Source organism: Lactuca saligna, chromosome 9, assembly GCF_052625555.1.
Source record: "Lactuca saligna cultivar CGN05327 chromosome 9, ASM5262555v1, whole genome shotgun sequence".
In the NCBI taxonomy this organism is placed as follows: domain Eukaryota; kingdom Viridiplantae; phylum Streptophyta; class Magnoliopsida; order Asterales; family Asteraceae; genus Lactuca; species Lactuca saligna.
The window spans coordinates 148399765-148419000 of NC_136425.1; the positions used below are offsets into that span (position 1 = coordinate 148399765).

Consider the following 19236-nt stretch of genomic DNA (forward strand, 5'->3'; position numbering starts at 1 on the left):
GTGAATGCCTTAAGTGGAATCACAAATCACCAAAATAACTTGGAAGACTTTGAGAGAATATGAAGCACTCTAGAAATCAGCCCACTCTTGTTATCTCATACACTAGTGTCATTTCATGTGCCACATACCTCTTTATATAGTATGGTGGATTAGGGTTACATCCATGTAAACCCTAATACCAATTACCTTTCATTTCCATAGGATCCATGGGTTAAAAACTCCATGGACAATCCATGCAAGCTTAGCCCGTCCTAAATGAACTTTGGCTCATTCTATATATACAAGAGTCCATATTTAATTAGTTTCTTTTGATCACTAAATTAATTCCAAATTAATTCTTGATCAATACTAACTAAATAATATGATTTCATATTAATATATTATAACTTATAATATATTAATAAATCATAAATATACTATTCTTAAAAGATTATTCATACAAATTGTTTCAGTAAAGTGTAACCTAAATGGACCATGCTGGGCCGGGACAAGTACATACCAAATATAGTTACAGACGTAGACACCTTATCCAACACTATCAGCCTCTTATAACTCCAATAGTGTATTATATCGCTAGGTGGCAAAAAACTAACAGATTTCAGTCTTGAGCATGCATAGATAATGTGTCATCTGAGCCTGCTCTGAAGCAAACTACCGGCAAAACATTGCCATCTCGGTAAACATGCGAGTGATCTCCGACACCGACTCCGTACCCTGTCTCGGATCAAAGAACTCCTGTGACAATCGTTCGTGGTCGGCCCGTGGAATGTAGCGAGCGCGGAACATATCCCTGAACTACTCCCAAGTAACAGTAGCTCTCTGGTCATCCGTATATGACCCAGTCATCAGTCTCCACCAATCCTTTACCCCAGACCTTAACAAGTTTAGGGCACATCTGACCTTCTGGTCAGTAGGACATGAGCACGTGAAGAAACATCCCTCCACGTCAGACAGCCACCTCATGGCTATGATTAGATCGTGAGTCCCATCGAAGGTCGGGGATTCCTTTTATCGAAGTCCCAATACTGGAAGCCCCGATTGGATCCTCCCCCTATTGCTGTTACAACTACTGTAGCTATTGCGGTAGCCGTCTCGGCTAGGATTGTATACCTATCATCAAAATACTCCATCACAGCGGTCTTGATAGACCCAAACATATTCGAAATCTGACCCCAGACAATCTCGACCACCTCCTCGTGGATGATCTCCCTGACTCGATCCTCTATCAATGTCAGCCCATCCTAACTGATGATCTCGGGTGCTGCTAGGGTACCCTGATCATCCTGCCCTGGTCCCGATAAGGATCCATTCATAAAACGCCTCGTAACCACCATACTGAAAATACACCAGGAAGATATCAGATAATCTGCACAAATAATAGGGAACCAACTTCCTCGCTACATGTATGGGTCCTGTGGTTTAAGTAGTATGTGCCCATACTACCTTCCACACCTACCCATATTTGTCTCAAGTATCATCCTAACACCTTAACAATATGCATATACATGATGGTCGCTCAATCCATACTCCTGGATGAAAGCTAACTATCTCATAACTGACCTACCGGCCTCACACAACCCACCTATGAAACTTCCACCAACCCTGCAGCACTCGTGTATGCTAACCATACATAATGTTGGACCCCATAGACATTTGAATACTCGGTCCTACTCTAAGCCCACAACCAAACAAGGAATAGGAAATAAAGCTAAACCAAATATTCTCGGGCTATAAGATCTTAATTATGTACAGCCGTGATGCATACACTAAGCAACTACAGTAAGGATGTCAATTTTATATAAGGAAAACCCTAGGCTATTGGGCATCATAGAATTAGGAAATTCTATCATGAAATACCTGAAGATCCCCAGCCTAGTACTAGCATGTTGTTCTAACATATCACAATCAGTATTTTGGGGTCTACTTACTGGCTCCGGCTGATCGTACACTCTGCATCCTCCTTTACTTATTTTGAAAACCATTAATCTTTTTAAAAATCTTTTCCTTGATTTGAGACTGGATTCACACGAGTGTTCTTCCAATTCACTCAAACCGAGGCTCTGATACCAACTTGTAACATCCATAAAATCATGCCAAATTTAAACTTTTTAAAATGTTTCAAAATCATTAAACATTACAAAACTTGTTTCAAAATAGTATAATATCAGAGTATCCCAGAAACATAAACATAAATGTGAGGAGTTGTACGATCACGTCTTTGCCTTCCCACGATCATTTGATGTACCTGAAATAAAATTGAAACTGTAACCCAAAGCTTAGTGAGTTCCCCCCAAACACCCATACACATAATAATACACATATAATCACAAACAACATAATATGGGTCTAATCAACCATCAGGTTGGAATACCCCAGGCCATCAACCATCCGGTTGGAATGCCAACATACTATAGATCCAATCATCCTCGGGATGGAATACCCCAGGCCTACAACCAACAGGTTGGAATGCCTACATAATACGAGTCCAATCATCCTCGGGATGGAATACTTACGGCCCAGGGTTGGAATGCCCAGGTCTATTGGCTTTCACACAAAGTAGACAAGCCTCAACCACTAATTAAACATGTGCACATATAACAAATAATTACATAATAGTATATAGACAGATAAACCAATCTAACTGATCATAGCAACATAATAACATCTTATCTACCAGGATATTGATCTAACATATCATAATAGCATATACCATCCTATCTATCAGGATACCGATCTAACAGATCATACTAGCATAATATATCAGGATAACAATCCAAAGGGCCAGCCTTGGTGCCTTAGACCCTTGAGTATAGTGAGGAAAACTCACCTCGCAAATGTCGAACTGAAAAGATAAGCTCAAACTATCGAATCACAACCATGGACTCCATAACCTATATTTACCATAAAGCCATTCCGTAAATTTCCAATTTACCAAATACCCCCAGAAGTCAAATTGGTCAACCTTTGGTGACAGCTAAAGTCAACGGTCAAGGTCAATAGTCCATGTTGACCCGAATAGTCGAGTGCAGCTTACTAACCCGTCGAGTCATTCCAGAACTCAAGAAGTCGTGAATCCCCCAGTTAACTCGTCAAGTTTCCTTACAACTCACCGAGTCCATGCATGTCCAAATGTAGGGAAAACCCTAGCTGACTCGCCGAGTCATCCTACTGACTTGCCGAGTCCAATGCAGAAATCCTTGCACAACAATCTTCATCAGACTCGTTGAGTTGGCCATGCAACTCGTCGAGTCCCTTCAGTCCTTTCTCCATTCAGATGCTTTTAAGCCACCCCAAAGCTCCATATTTTAGATCAAGTTTCCCAAGGCGTGTTTATCACGTAAAGTAGCAAACTTTACGTGCATGAAAGGCTCTAAAGGCTTAGAGTATCAAATCCAAGATTATAATGGGGTTTAACTCAAAAGGGAAGGTTCATACTTGCTAAAGCTAGAGACTTTATATCTATAGAGACCAAGATAAGCTCAGATCTAAAGTTAGAACTTCACATCCTAGCCCATACCCGAAAAAGGTTAATATACATGCTAGAAAAGCCCTAATATTAAACATGAAGAGATCAAGAAGGAGGGAAGGTCAAGGTAATGACTTGTTACCTTCAAACTGATGCCAATAAGCAGAAGAATCAGATCCACCAGCTCCTCTATGCACCAATCCTCTTATACTTCAAGTCTTCTTCTTGCAAACCACCTTCCAACCTTGAAAATCTTACAAAATGGAGCACACACACGAATTAGGGTTTCATAGCTCAAAGGGACAGTGAGGGGAGGCCAAGCGAGGCTAATAATCCTTTAAATAGGATGTAAAACCCTGGAATTTAGGGTTTCATCCTCCAGCTCCAACTCGTCGAGTCATGGCTCTGACTTGGCGAGTTGGTCACTTAAACAAGTAGCCAAAAACGTTCCTACTCAACGAGTCAGGGCATCCAACTCGTCGAGTAGACCTTTCAATTATGAAAAATAAATCTGTAAAGTTAATACTCGAGAGTCGGGGTGTTACAAAGGGTGTATTTTACACATTTAAAATACTAAGTGGTTTAATCTATTAATTTAATTAAACTTAAACCATGTCGTTATGGATTTATTAATTCTCTCTTTTAATTAAACACTTAATTAATTTAATAAAACCATAAGGGTGTAGTTTGAACTATTCAAGATATCGAGGTTCTAAATTTAAGATTTCAAAATTAAGGCTATTTAATTAAATTTCAAGTTACAAAACGAAGAGATGCACTTTTGAACCTTTTCAAATTACTAGGGTTTTAGAATTTAATATTTTATAATTAAGACTTTTCAAATTCAAAAACTTTAGGGCATATTTTGAAACTCTTCAAAATCTTTTAGATCAAAATTTTAAACTAATAAAATAATCATATCATTTTATCTTTTACTAATTAGACCTAATTCAACTCATATAGTAAGACAATTCAAATCAAATAATACAAATAATCAACTTATCATATAATCAAATAATTATCTTAAAATATGACAGTTTATCTTTTAAATGGATGAGGATAATCACTACCATATCAGAAAAAATGAATTTTATGATTCAAAATAGTTTGTGGTAATGATCATAATCCAATTCAGGCCAAAAACTCGAAAAATCTACCAACAGATGGTCCAACTCGTTGAGTCAGGGCATGGACTCGTCGAGTTTGTCACTAGATGATCCAACTCGTCAAGTTCCCACATGGGACTCATCGAGTCCAACAGTCTGAAGCAAAAATGAAGTTTCTTTTTTCAGCTTTGAAAATAACACAATTGCATCAATATAACTCAAAACACCCTAGGCTCTGATACCACTAATGGGTTTTGAGCACTATAACATCCCTATGGTGCACTCACAACCTTAATCTTTGGATCTAAGTTTCTAAGGTTATACATGCAATTTCATTTTATCCAAAGCATATACCCTGGCTAGCATGGAATTGGAGATATAGAATATAAAAACTAGTTAGATGAGTACCTCTTATTTGTAGCTTGTAGTTCTTGGCCTTTCAAGAGCTTAGTACCTCAAGTGTGATACCTCTAATGGAGTCACAAACACCAAAATCAAAGGGAGGATTATGAGAGAAAGGTTATGAGGCACCAAAAACGGCTAGGTTTACACCTTGGAGTATAAGTGCCGATTTTAGGAGTGCAAGGGTTCAATTCATACTGTGGAATCCCTAGGATTTCATACATAAAACCCTAATTTACTTAAGCCTTTAGGTATTCCAGTGATCCATATGATAGGCCCATTGGACTAACTATTCATAGATTCTTACATAGATTTAGCCCATCCCTAATCAACATGAATCATTAGCTCAAACTATAAATATTATTGATTTACCTAATCAGTCCCTGTAAATTTAATCAGTCTGATTTGATCACTTAATTAATTCCAAATTAATTCTTGATCAATACTAATTAAATAATATGATTTCTCAATTAATATATTATTCTTATAATATATTAATAAATCACAAATAACCTCTTTCTCAAAAATCCATCCTATCAAATTGCTCTAGTGAAAGCAACACAAAAGGACCATGCTACTATCGGGTCAAGTACATAAAAATTATAGTTATGGGCTTAGACACCTATTCCAACAAAAGTTTCAAGAAGAGTTGGGCAATTGGCTGCATTTCAGTACGACCTATCATCCACAGACCGACGGGCAGAGTGAGCGGACAATTTAGACACTCGAGGATATGTTGCGTGCCTACATCATTGATTTTGGTGGGAGCAGGGACTCCTATCTCCCGTTGGCTGAGTTTGCTTATATCAATAACTATCATGCTAGCATTGACATGTCTCCCTTTCAACTTCTGTACGGGAAGAGATGTCGAACTCCCATTTTTTAGGGGGAAGTTAAATAGAGGGTCATGGGTAGCATTAAGATAGTGCTCAAGACGTCCAAGCTCATTTAACAAGTCAGACAGAGATTACTGAAAAACTAAAGTCGCCAAAAAAGTTATGTGGACTGACGACACTCTGAGCTAGAATTTTAGGTCAGAGATATGGTGCTTCTGAAGGTATCACCCTAGAAGGGTGTTATTTGCTTTAGGAAGCGGGCAAGTTGGGTTGCAGGTTTATTGGTCTCTTTAGAGTAGTGGCCCGGGTGGGCAAGGTGGCTTACCGACTATACCTTCCAGAGAAGCTTAGTAAAATTCATAGCCCTTTCCATGTATCTTAGTTATGAAAGTGTTTGGTTGATGATGCAGCAGTGGTACCGCTAGATGATATCCAGGTCGACGAGCGCCTGAACTATAGTGAAAGGCCGATAGAGATTCTTGACCGGAAGATGAAGACATTACGCAACAAGGTGGTTCCCTTGGTTAAGGTGTATTGAAAAATATGAAGGGCTCCTAGTGGACTTAGGAACTAGAGTTGGAGATGAGGGATCATTATCAGGAGTTATTCACTTCATCGGACTTCAAGGACGAAGTCGGATCCAAGTGGGGTAGAATTGTTACACCGAGTCCTAGTTAGTTTCTTTTCCTATATTTCACTTTATAATTTTTTCAAGTTCAGTCCTTACACGGGGAGTACCTGGGTGGTACGTTAAGCGTAAGGATCACTTTTGGAGATGATGTCATTTTGGAGTACGCTGGGGGTACTTGGTCTGTATGAAAACCCTAAATATTTGGGTTTAGGACCTTATATATATATATATATATATATATATATATATATATATATATATATATATATATATATATATATATATATATATATATGTTAATCCTTAAGCCTCAACTCCTTACTCCATTCCAACCTCCATCAATTGAGATGTTTTCTTGTAAACCCAAGCCCCTTTATTTCATTTTGATACTTTTGAGAGTGTATTTGTGTGTTCAAAATAAAGAATAAGGTGGTAGTGAAGCTTGGAAGCTAGAAGCAAGCTTGGAACTTCAAGTCTTGCATCATCCAGAAGGGATAAAGTCCCCACCTCGATGATTAAGTTGCTAGATCTAACTTGCTTGATGATAATATGAGCTTTTGTCCCCAAATATGGCCTTTCTTGTGCATAGCATGCTATAGAACATTTGAGCTGTCCTTTTGGACATTTTTCCATGTCTAGAGTCATAAAAATATGATCTAGGCCCTTGGGATCCTTTCATGGAAGTCATTAAGAGCTTTAGTAGTTAAGAAGAGTTAGGGTTTTGTTGTTGGGTTTGTTCTAAGCATGTAAAACCATAAAGATGGAAACTTTATGGTTTGGGATATTTTTTAGGCTAGATATGAGACTTGGATGAAATGAATTAAATGATTAAGTCCTTAAACATGGGGTTCTTAAGCCATCGCATACGTTGGGCGCACCTCGGTGTACGCTGAGTGTACACTGTATGAATCCCGATCAGGATCAAGAGTATGCGGGGCGTACTAGCTGAGTACGCCGGGCGTAATCGGTCTGAGTTGACTTCGGAGCGTTGACTTTTGGACCGTTGACCAAGTTTGACTATTGGGTTTTTGGGAGTATTGTAGACTAACATTACGAATTGGGTTTCGGTTTATTTTTTAGGCGGACAGTAGAGTCGGTGTGTGTTTCAGAGTTATGCACAGTTACTCGTCGATCGTGAGGTAAGTTCTCTCATTATGCCAATAGGTTGAAGACATGAAGTCCAACCCATTTATTGAGTTCATGTATCCTAAGGTGTATGATTGCTATGATAGTTCTACGTGCTAATTGGTTATATTATATATATATATATATATATATATATATATGTATGTATATATATATATATATATATATATATATATATGTCGACATATATGTGGTTGGGTTAAGGCCATGGACCAACAACCCCGATATGGTTAGGTTGAGACTGGAGGTCAACAAACCCGATATGGTAAGGTTGAGGCCACATGGCAACAAACCTGGATTGTTAGGTTGATGCTATGTTCCAATAAACCTTGATGATTGGTTTGAGGTGTTACTACTCCGTGTTGTAAACCAAAAAACCTCGAATGGTTGGGTTAAGGTCAAGGACCAACAAACCCTATTTGCATGCTTGTATTGTATATGTATTTACTATGGTGTTGGATATCTTTGTAACCTTAATAATCTTTGACTTACAATTTAGATTTTTATGTTACAGGTACTACTGATGAGCAGGAAAAGGCGATTGTGTGATTGTACACATCTTTTCGCAGTTTATGTTGAATAAGTTGAATTTCGATGTTTTGACTTATCATGAATGTAAACAATGTTTTAGAAACTTTTGGACATATGAATTTGTGTTTTAAAAACAAAATCTTTTATATTTTATTCACATTGAGCCAAGATACTCTTTTATTAGTGTTAATGTTGAAATTCATAATCCATCATTTTGGGTCATTAAATTAACCTTCATATTATCAAGGGAATGGAATGGATGCAATTGATGCCAAGAAACTAACATAATCATGAAATGTTATACAATATTTTTAAATAAAATTGGAAACTTAATTAATATTTATAAAAACGATGTTGAAAGAGAAAGATCAAAAGCAAGACAAGAAAGAAGATCGGGTTTCCAACGAGAGTTGATGCAAACATTTGAGACAAATGTTGTAGATCGATGTTGATCCCTCATGTTGCATTGGCGGCTACAAGCGCATAACATCATAGTAAAATGTTATAATGGGTACAAATGAGAAAAAAAATAAAGTAGGATTCTATAAGAAGGTTTGATGTGGTTTAAAGATACATTTGTAGGATTTCTTATGTTTTATTTATTGTTGTAGAGTTTTGCAAATCCCTCCCGCATGTCAAAGTTATATATGTTGCTATTCTTTTACTTATATTGGAAAAACTTGCCATCTATTTACCTATAATGATAATGTACTAACAATTTTATTACATGTAATAAAGAAGTTCATCTCCTATATTGGAAAATTGGGTAGAGTAAGTTGTTATTCTTTGCAATTTGCCCAAAAAAAGATGCAATCAAATTTTTGGACGATATTACCCATGTGAGCCATATTATTTTATTTTTCCATTAAACTTAACTTGCTCGTAGAATAATTAGATAGCTTTCAAGTAAAGTATGTGAATGTTAACTATAATTAAAGAGAATTAGTTTAACAATATAATATGCAGTGAGTTTTAAGGGTTAACTTGACATTCATTTCATGTGTTTAAATAACATTCTAACCGTTTTTAAACTCATAGTAATGTGGGCTAAATGTGATTGTGGCCATACTAAACTACATTGTTATTTACTGCCAATGAGTTATACCAATGTACTTTTGAAGTACAATGGTTTAGTTTGCAATATTTTAAAAATATAAGTAATATTTTTTTTAATACAAATATGATAAATATATTATTTTAGTAAAAACAAATGAAAGTACAATGCTTTTTAACGCATTTAGCCCGTATCTGGGTTGATTATAAGAATTAGCATAAGTGTATTTCTATTTGTTCTAGTTAATCATCTAATGCGATTGTAGTTGAATTTACAAGTAGGTTAACTGCCAAAAAAAATGAATGTAGATTGGTATAATAAACAAAAAATAAGTGAATATGTGTTTGTATAATTGGAACAAATGAACGATATAAGTACAAAAATATAATGAATTCCATAGTACAATGCTATAATTGGAACAAATAAAAGTGTGATATTATACACGAAAGTAAAATCAATCTATGGCTTTTACATAAATATACTGGACTAACGGATGGGTATACGACTAGTTATCCTTCTGTGAGGGGATACAAGCACGTGGCCGCGCATAACATCCAAAAATTAAACGCGGTTACCAATAAGGACCAAGCATGTAATGTTTTCAAACCACAAGGACCTGTGACGTATCATTTTCAAAATTGTTCTTAAAAACCTTAAGAAAACAACTTAGACCTGCAATTTTGTCAAATATTTTAACATTTGTGTTTAACTTAAACGGAGCAGATTTAATTACTGAAAATTTCCGTTTTGAAGCATGACGCAACCCTTCCATTTACCACATCTCACGGCAACTTACAAAATAGTAAGTAGCTGCTTAATTAATTAATAATTAAGTATGTGGTTGCGTCAATGATTAATGAAAAAGAAGCCACCAGAACTTCTAAATAAAATATACAACCACAATCAACAATAAAACAAGACCTGACCTTCAGTTTAGCTTTATGGTTCAAGCTTCCCTATCAATCCTTTCTTTAATTAGTAGCAATAAATCAATAGTTAAAGCAATAAAGAAATACATATATTAATGGAGGATTAAATTTTAAACACCCAAACTCTACCACCATGAAATTCTTATTAGAGGCCTCATGTTTGAATCTTTGGTTTACTTCTTTTAAGCAGAGTTTTGTTTGATTTAAATACTTTTAACAATAAGAAGCTTCTACACAGATAATAATAATAATAATAATAATAATAATAATAATAATAATAATAATAATAATAATAATAATAATAATAGATTATGTATCATAATTTTAATTTTCTACCTAAACAAATGGTTTTTATAATACTAATGGGAGTGACAAATGCAACTAACATTGTTTAATATAAAATTTTGGACATTAAGAGCGTATCGGTACCTGATATTCGCTTTGGTACGGTGCATAAATGAGAATACATGTGGAGAGATGGCAAAAGTTGACTTAAAATTCTTAAATGGTAGAGCTATTACTATGTTAAAGTAGTAACTTTTTTTTTTTTTTTTTTTTAACTAATGATGAAACTGTATAGAAAAACCACCCATTAGAAACAAAACAATTAGAAAATTAACAGATGATTATGCATTCAAATAGTCCAACTGATGCCTGTATAACTAGGCTTGACAATCGTGTCGTGTTCGGGTTGACGTGTCGCGGATTGGTAGGTTGGCGGGTCAAAATATGTCAACCCAAACACGACCCATTTAAATATACAAGTCACGTGTTGGCGGATCATGGGTTGGAGGTTTTGGAATATAAACTCATATATTACACATCAACCCATTTATTTATACGGGTTCACAGGTTGACGAGTTCGTAGATCAGATTTGAATTCGTGGGTCAGATTCCATAAATAAACTTGACAATTAAAAATAAATAAATTCTTGATAGCTGATGTAAACATATCCGAATTTTAGATATTTAAGTTTTAAACATCAAAATGAAAATTAAAAACATTCATAAAACATTTTACAGACTTAGCCTTATATGTTACGATTTATAACCTTAGACCATCTATCACGAGTTAAAATATCAAAACAATCAAATAGCCTATGAATTAATGGTATATATAATATAATACTTATTAATATTAATACCTGATACATAAATATATTCAAAAATAAATTAATTTTTTTTAATATGAATATAAACGGGTTGGCGGGTCAACCCGTTTATTTTTTGAGAAACTTATATATGACCCATTTAATAAACGGGTTGGCGAGTTGAAAAACTCAACTCAAACTCATTTATTTCGTGTCATGTTGTGGGTCGTGTCGCGGGTCGTATCGAGAATTGTCAACCCTACATATCACCTCACTTATTTAATTTTTTTTTTTTAATATATACATGGTATTAATACATCGGATATCATCCTTAGATTAATCCTATACGATTCATGTAAAATGCTCCTTTATATCAATAGAGAAGACTTCGCTACCTACAAGTCAATTCCCAATTCGGTCCCCAATAAATTGTATGGTGTACAATTATTGTATAATGACATCATAAATATGCTTAAATGATACTTTTCTCCATACTAAGTTCTTGAATACGTTTGACTTTTTGTACTTATTCTGCTTAGAAAGATAGAAACTTGTATGATCAAAAAGATTTTGGAACGAGTCAAATACTTTGATTATCAAACTTTACTTTATGTAGGATGGAAGATCAAACTTTTCTTTGTATTTGAAAAGTACATTGGAACAAGCCTACTCACATGTTAGTTATAGAAGTCGACTATATATATTATTAACAAATCGTGTTCTTCAATTAATTAAGATCTATTTGTCAGTGTGCAGAATTCACAAAGTCCTTCATTCAAGTCTTTTACTAGACCCTCACATACAATCTAAAAGGGGTCTATTGTGACAGTTTCATCTTAATGTCAATATTTGTTGAAAGGATATTAATTGGAAGCAAACCAAAAGCTTAAGTTAATTTGGCTAGACAATTGGTTAAACCTTATTTCAGTTTCAAAAGAAAATGAAGAAAAAGCGAAATATATACATGAAAATGGAAGATAAATAGTGAATTTTGAATTGATGGGTGTTAACTACCAAGTAATTAACTAGGGACTTGTTTGGGATACGAGACATTCACATTAGAACCATACATTCAAAACCTTTTTTGGAAGGAATAAAAATGAAGGTTACCGATTAGTCCATGGATCATTTGTGTAATTCACTCAATAGAAAAATTAAAGGTTAAAAAATAAGAAATAATCATTTGCAAAGAACTAGCATAAAATCACACCAATTTTCATTTTCTATGTCGACCTATGAAAAAATCCACTATTCCCTTAAAAATTGTCGACGATGCTTAAGACCTCCTTTTGATGGTATGGTCTTTATCTCTACCAAAATATATATATATATATATATATATATATATATATATATATATATATATATATATATATATATATATATATATATATATATATATATATATATATATATATATATATATATAATTAAAAAAAAATCGTAAACCTAAATTGAATGTTATCTCTACCAAAAAAAACTCAAATATATATATTTAATAAAAAAAATCATAAATCTAAATTGATTGTTAAAATATGACACTTGTCATTATTTTAATTTAATCATTTTAATTTAATGGTTATATATATATATATATATATATATATATATATATATATATATATATATATATATATATATATATATATATATATATATATATATATATAGGGTTAGGTTCATTTGAGACCACCTATATTTTGTGAGACCGTGAGACGTATTTTTTTATTTTTTTTTATTTTTTTTATTTTTTTTATTTAATTCATGTTCCGAAAATAATATTTAAAAAAAGAATTTTTTGATTTTTCCATTTATTTTGCATTTTAAAATTATTTTTAGAATATGTATAGTGTAATATTCTATTTAGAATATTTCACGTATTTTTCAAAAAAAATAGAATTTTTTTTTATTTTTTTAAAATTTTTATAGTTAATTCAAGTTCTGAAAATAATATTTAAAAAAAGAATTTTTAGATTTTTCCATTTATTTTGCATTTTAAAAATATTTTTTAGAATATGTCAGTGTAATATTCTATTTAGAATATTTCACGTATTTTTCAAAAAAAAAAACGGAATTTTTTTTTATTTTATTTATTTTTTTATATTTTTTTAGTTAATTCAAGTTCCGAAAATAATATTTAAAAAAACAATTTTTGGATTTTTCCATTTATTTTGCATTTTAAAATTATTTTTAGATTTGGTTTCACGGTCTTACAAAATTAGAATGGTTTCAAATGAACCTGAACCTATATATATATATATATATATATATATATATATATATATATATATATATATATATATATATATATATATATATATATATAAGACAGAGGTAATTTAATTTTTTTTTTATGATGATATGAACAATTTCACATGAATAACAATTTATGACTGCAATTTTAAATTTCACTGTGCTAACTTTTATTTTTGGCATATCAAACTAAATAATGGTCCATTTTCATGAAGTGTTATTTTAAAGGAGTGTTTATGCTAAATTTCGCTGTTTATTGCATTTCGTCGCAACAATTTCTCGTGCGAAATATGTATTTATAATGAGAACTTGGTTAACTTTTTGTATTATTTGACAATCGATTAAAAAATATTACAATTTTTTATTTTCACTTTTTCAGTTAAAAGTACATGTTGGCGAACGTGTTGTTAGGACCGATGGGCAAAATATAAAGTCAAGCAATAAACAGAAGAATATTGCAAACTATCAGTCTACCCTAATATTAAAAGCTACGATAGGGAAACATTTTAATTTATCGATTGTTTTCTGACTTTGATGACGTTTATTAGCAAACAAAACTAAGGGCAAACGAGTATTTTCAATATAAAATTTATACCACACCTAAAATATTAAAAAAAAAATGTCTCACAACTTTTAATAGGACAAGAAGTGCCGTCTAACAATCGAACCCCTTGATAGCAAAGCATTAAAAAACCATTAAACTTGCCGTTCCTGTTTTGGAACAACATTATTAAAAGAATAAAAAAAATTACATTTTTAGACATGAGTAAAGCCAATTTTTAAAATTTTGGTCTAAAATGTTTATTTTTCATTTTTGTCATTGTTTGAGTTTCTTTGATTTTCTTGTAACATTTTTTTTGTCCCTTTTCCCAAGGCAAACAACTATATTTTTATATTAGCTGATTTTGTAATTTTACGTCCCACAACTATAGTATAGGAACTAAATCGTTAAAAAAAACAAAAATAAGAACCAAAATTGTAAGAAGAAACATTTTTATGAATAAATTTGAAAAAATTAACAAATACTCATAAAAAAATGAAATCTACTCTAAAAAGAAAAAGAAAATCTATCATATTGTGAGGTCAACTATAGCACATGCAACTACGCAAAATTGTATATATGAAGGCTAGAGATTAGAGAAGCACAAGGCAACGAGCACAAAATAAAAACATCAAAAAAATGGTTCACAAAGATACGAGGATTGGTAAAACGGAGAAAGGAAGAGGAAGGAGGCTCGTTTTATTTGCAATTCAAACACTTTGTGCCTTTTTTCTCTTTAGTTTACTTTACACAGAATTGAGCTTTAAGGGTACTACCACATCTCAACAGATAAAACGTACGTTTTCTTCTGATTATGATCATGTTTTTACTTTCTTATTTATTTTTACTTTTTTTTCTGGTGATATTATTTGACTTATTTTTATGTTGGAATTCTAGTGGATATTGTGATTACAGGAAAGCAAATTATATCAGATTGGAAACCTGATGATATCAGTAACGCAGTTAAGAAGGAGACAAGTCCTGAAGTTAAGAAGAATATGATTGCTGCTGTTAAGAAGAATGATCGTAACCAATCTCTTCAATTTCTTTTAACAAGACTAGTCGGAGGTCTCTCTCTCTCTCTCTCTCTCTCTCTCTCTCTCTCACATACACACACAAAGATGAAGTGTTCATGCAACATGATCATAAAAGTTTCGAGGATAGCATCTCATGATATGATAGTTGGATCTCCTTTTTGATATATAAAACTCCAAACGAACATGCATGTGATGCCTTGCTTTTAGTTTTATGTTTTCGAATGTTAGATAGCTATATTTTATACGCATTTACAACAATCTAAGAGAATTTCAGCGGTAGCTTTTTAAAAACTTTTTGATGAAGCTTTTAGAAAGTTAGGAAAGATGCATGATCAGTTTCTTTTTAATAGGTGATTGATCCAAGTATTCTCTAACATTTTAATTATCTTTTTACATTTGTCTATTTTGGCATTTATATTTCACAATAACTTATTTTACACTCTCATTATAGTAATTTTATTTTAAATTTTATAATTTAATATATTTGAGTAAATATAAAAAATAGTTTGAATATATTTTATAGAAATTTATATCATACAAATAATTGTCAAAACATTCAAAATGATATAAATACCAAAGATAAAAAAAAAGACATTATCTTAAAATAATATTTAATCATTTTTATTTATTTACTAGATTATTAACATAAGCTAACATTATTTTTAAAAATAATGACATTGACTTAAATATTAGAAAATCAATGAAACTAATTTACATATATAACATATGAATAAAATAAATTGGAAATTTCATATAAAAGTAATTTATATAACATATGAATAAGATAAAAAAATACATTAGTTAATTTCCTTGTCTTTAAAAATTTAATTATTGAAAGAGTTTAAAATAAAAACCTTTTTCTATCAAAAAACTTTTTATTGAAAATCCGATTCAACAAAATAATCTCTTGAGAGGTTAATTAATCATGAATATATACATGTTCATGTGCTTGTATTAGAATTTGAGTTATATGGAGTAATGATGTGAGAAAGGAACGGATCTTATGGAATCATAAAAAGCCAATTGTTAACCCAAACTTGAATGTCAACTGTAATGTACGTTATTTCAATATTATAATAGTGCATGAGCCATGTTATTATATATAATTTTAGAATGTTCCATGTATAACTAAAGTTAAAAATATGCACGCCATTATTCTTTATGTATTCATAAAGTTTTGATTTTTTATTTTCTTATGAAAACAGGTGAAGATCGAATAAAGCTCGATTCAACAGGCTTCGCCTGTGATAAAAGTTTATCGTCGGTAATCTGTGTAGCCAATAAAGCTGTGAAAATCGACATGAGCAAAATCCAAGTCCACCTTCAACCGCCGGACAAACCGGCCGCCGGAAACACCACCACCGTCGTCCGGCCTTATGCAATGCAAGAAAGTCCATACGTTATGAACTACATTACTCCGGTAACAATCACAACCACAACCACCGACCCAGCACCACTGACTTGCGATCATAACCACCAACACCCCGCCGTGATCTTCTCAACCGGCGGATACACCGGAAACCTATTCCATGAATTCAACGAAAACATTATTCCTCTGTACATCACCACTCGCCTTTTCAGATCTAAAGTACACTTCGTCGTCGTCGATCACAAACCTTCATTCCTTCAAAAATACAGACGAGTGTTTCCACGTCTCTCCGATCACGAAATCATAAATCCAGCAACGGATTCAAGCGTCCATTGCTTTCCCGGAGCCGTAATCGGTTTAAAATTCCACAAATTTATAGGCATAAACACATCAGAAAACCCAACTGATTACTACTCAATGCCAGATTTCCGACAATTCATCAGACAAACATATAAATTGAAAACAAAAAACGTTTTCGAAACACAGAATCCACCTGTATTGCTTTTAATTTCTCGCCAGAGAACAAGAAAGTTCCTAAATCAAGCGGAGATGGTGAAAATGATGGAAGAACTAGGGTTTCGAGTGATCATCGCTAGCAACGATAAGGAGATGTCGAACGTTGAGAAATTTTCGCGTGTGATAAACTCTTGTAGTGTTATGGTGGGGGCTCATGGAGCAGGGTTAGCTAACGAAATCTTTCTTCCTGATGGAGGTGTTATGATACAGGTTAGACCACTGGGGTTTCAGTATGGGACTGATGCTTTTTATAGCGAACCCGGTCCAGGGATGGGTTTGAGGTATTTGGAGTATTTGATTGAACCGGTGGAGAGCTCGTTGGCGGAGGTGTATGGTCTTGATCATCCGGTGGTGGCGGATACGGCGTCTGTGGCGGCGAAAGGAGGATACGCCGCCGCAAGGGATATATATTTGAATAAGCAGGATTTGAGAATAAATTTGAATAGATTTAGAGCAACTTTAGTTGAAGCTTTGGGGTTTATAGGACGTCATTCAGACGTTGCAAACGCTCGATGATTCTTAGAATTTGTAGTTCTTTTATTGTTTTTATTTTTGTGATTTTTTTGAATTTTATCGTACAAAAATAGATCAGGTGCCATCAAGTAAAATATTTGATTGGTGTAAATTAAACATTGCCTTGATGCAAACAAGTTGGAGTGAAATAAAAAAATTTGTGAGAATTTCATATATATATATATATATATATATATATATATATATATATATATATATATATATATATATATATATATATATATATATATATATATCGGGTTTATATTTTAAATATCATATTTATCTTTGCTAATGTTTTTAAAAAAATCAAATTTACCCAAATCTATTTTTTAAATAGTTTTTATTATTTAATAATCACTTTTTACAATTAAAAATCATTAAAATTGAAAAAAATAATAAAATAGACAATAATACCCTTATCTAGACCATAATAACCTTATCTATTCAAAAACGTAGGAATCTTTTCAGAAAATTAGGTTTCTGATCATCTTCATCAGACGGTTAAAACAACTTTTATTTTGTTGTCTATTGTTTTTGTTTGAGTTTTATCTCAACCAATTTCATGATTCTTCTAAAGGGTTTACTTCTATTTAAGAAGAATTGTTAATGAATTGTTTAGTTGTTAGTTTGCCACTGAGGAAGATGATCGTTCACAAGCTCTTAGCACATACATATCGGATGTTAAAAAAGTTGTTATACGGTTGATAATTTAATTTCTTTCCATACTTTGCTTCAAATACATTGCCTTGATTAGAAAGCTCTCATTTATGACATTTTAAAGATATCCAAAGAGTACAATATACTCTTCTTGACTTCCATCACATTAACAACTAACAATACTATTTTATTTTGTTTGATGTTTGAAATGAATAGATTATCGCGATTGTATACATATTACATGTGACATACCCAAGTTCACGGGTAGAAAAGACCAATTTGTTTTTGCTTTATTTGAAAATTAGTGTATACTTTTAAAGAAATATCTTTCGGATTTTGTTCCCAAAAATATGATAAAGAACTTATCAAAGCATTTACGAACAAATGTACTTTCATTATATTACAAACATTGAGATGTCATTGTCAATACAGATCAAAAGCATAAACAAAAACAACATAGACCTTACACCATTCTATTTATTTCTACTTGCCTATAATCCATAATCTCTCATCATATCATTGTATTTATGCTCTTGTGTCACTAACTATAATACAAGAAACAGAGTGGGTCAGGCTTGGGAGCCTGATGAGCACATAAGGTTTTCAGCCCACAATAAATAAGTTTATTATTTTCATCAAATCATTCAACCCGATTAGTCATTCACGTTATCCTCTAAAGCATCTATTATAAGGGACCTAGCCTAAGGATTTTTCATCGGGGTGGACAACATTGCTTAGGGGATTCCTTAGCAATACATGTCAAATAAGGCAACCAAGAGGGGGTGGAGTACACCTGGTGAACATGTGGTTCAAATAAACACCTGGTGAACATGTGGTCGTCATCTATACTCTGCTAGATGACTGGATCATCGTAAACATCGAGGCATCTCATCATTTTATTTCATCACATATCAACTATATCATCTATCCATGTTTTACCTAATATATTTATAGATATAAAATACATATACAGTTTAAATCATAAAAAAAATGTTTAAATCGATCATCCAGCATAGATCTCACGTAAACAGATAATATGCACACAAAACACGTAATTTATATGAAATACTTCATATCCATGTGTAAGATGAAAGTAACTATACACTCGCCTGATAAAGTGGTGATCCCAACTTGGACAGCGCTTCGCTTCTTAAC

The 19236-nt window shown here is 32.6% G+C and overlaps 1 protein-coding gene across 1 annotated transcript; it reads left to right on the forward strand.

Annotated features, from left to right (window-relative positions):
- Positions 1-14513: 14513 nt before the first annotated feature.
- LOC145013979 (beta-1,2-xylosyltransferase XYXT1-like) lies at positions 14514-17597 on the forward strand. The gene is made up of 3 exons (XM_078972326.1): positions 14514-14782; positions 14884-15054; positions 16229-17597. The coding sequence occupies exons 1-3, from the start codon at positions 14626-14628 to the stop codon at positions 17422-17424; spliced, it is 1524 nt and encodes a 507-aa protein (XP_078828452.1). The 5' UTR covers positions 14514-14625; the 3' UTR covers positions 17425-17597.
- Positions 17598-19236: the final 1639 nt, after the last annotated feature.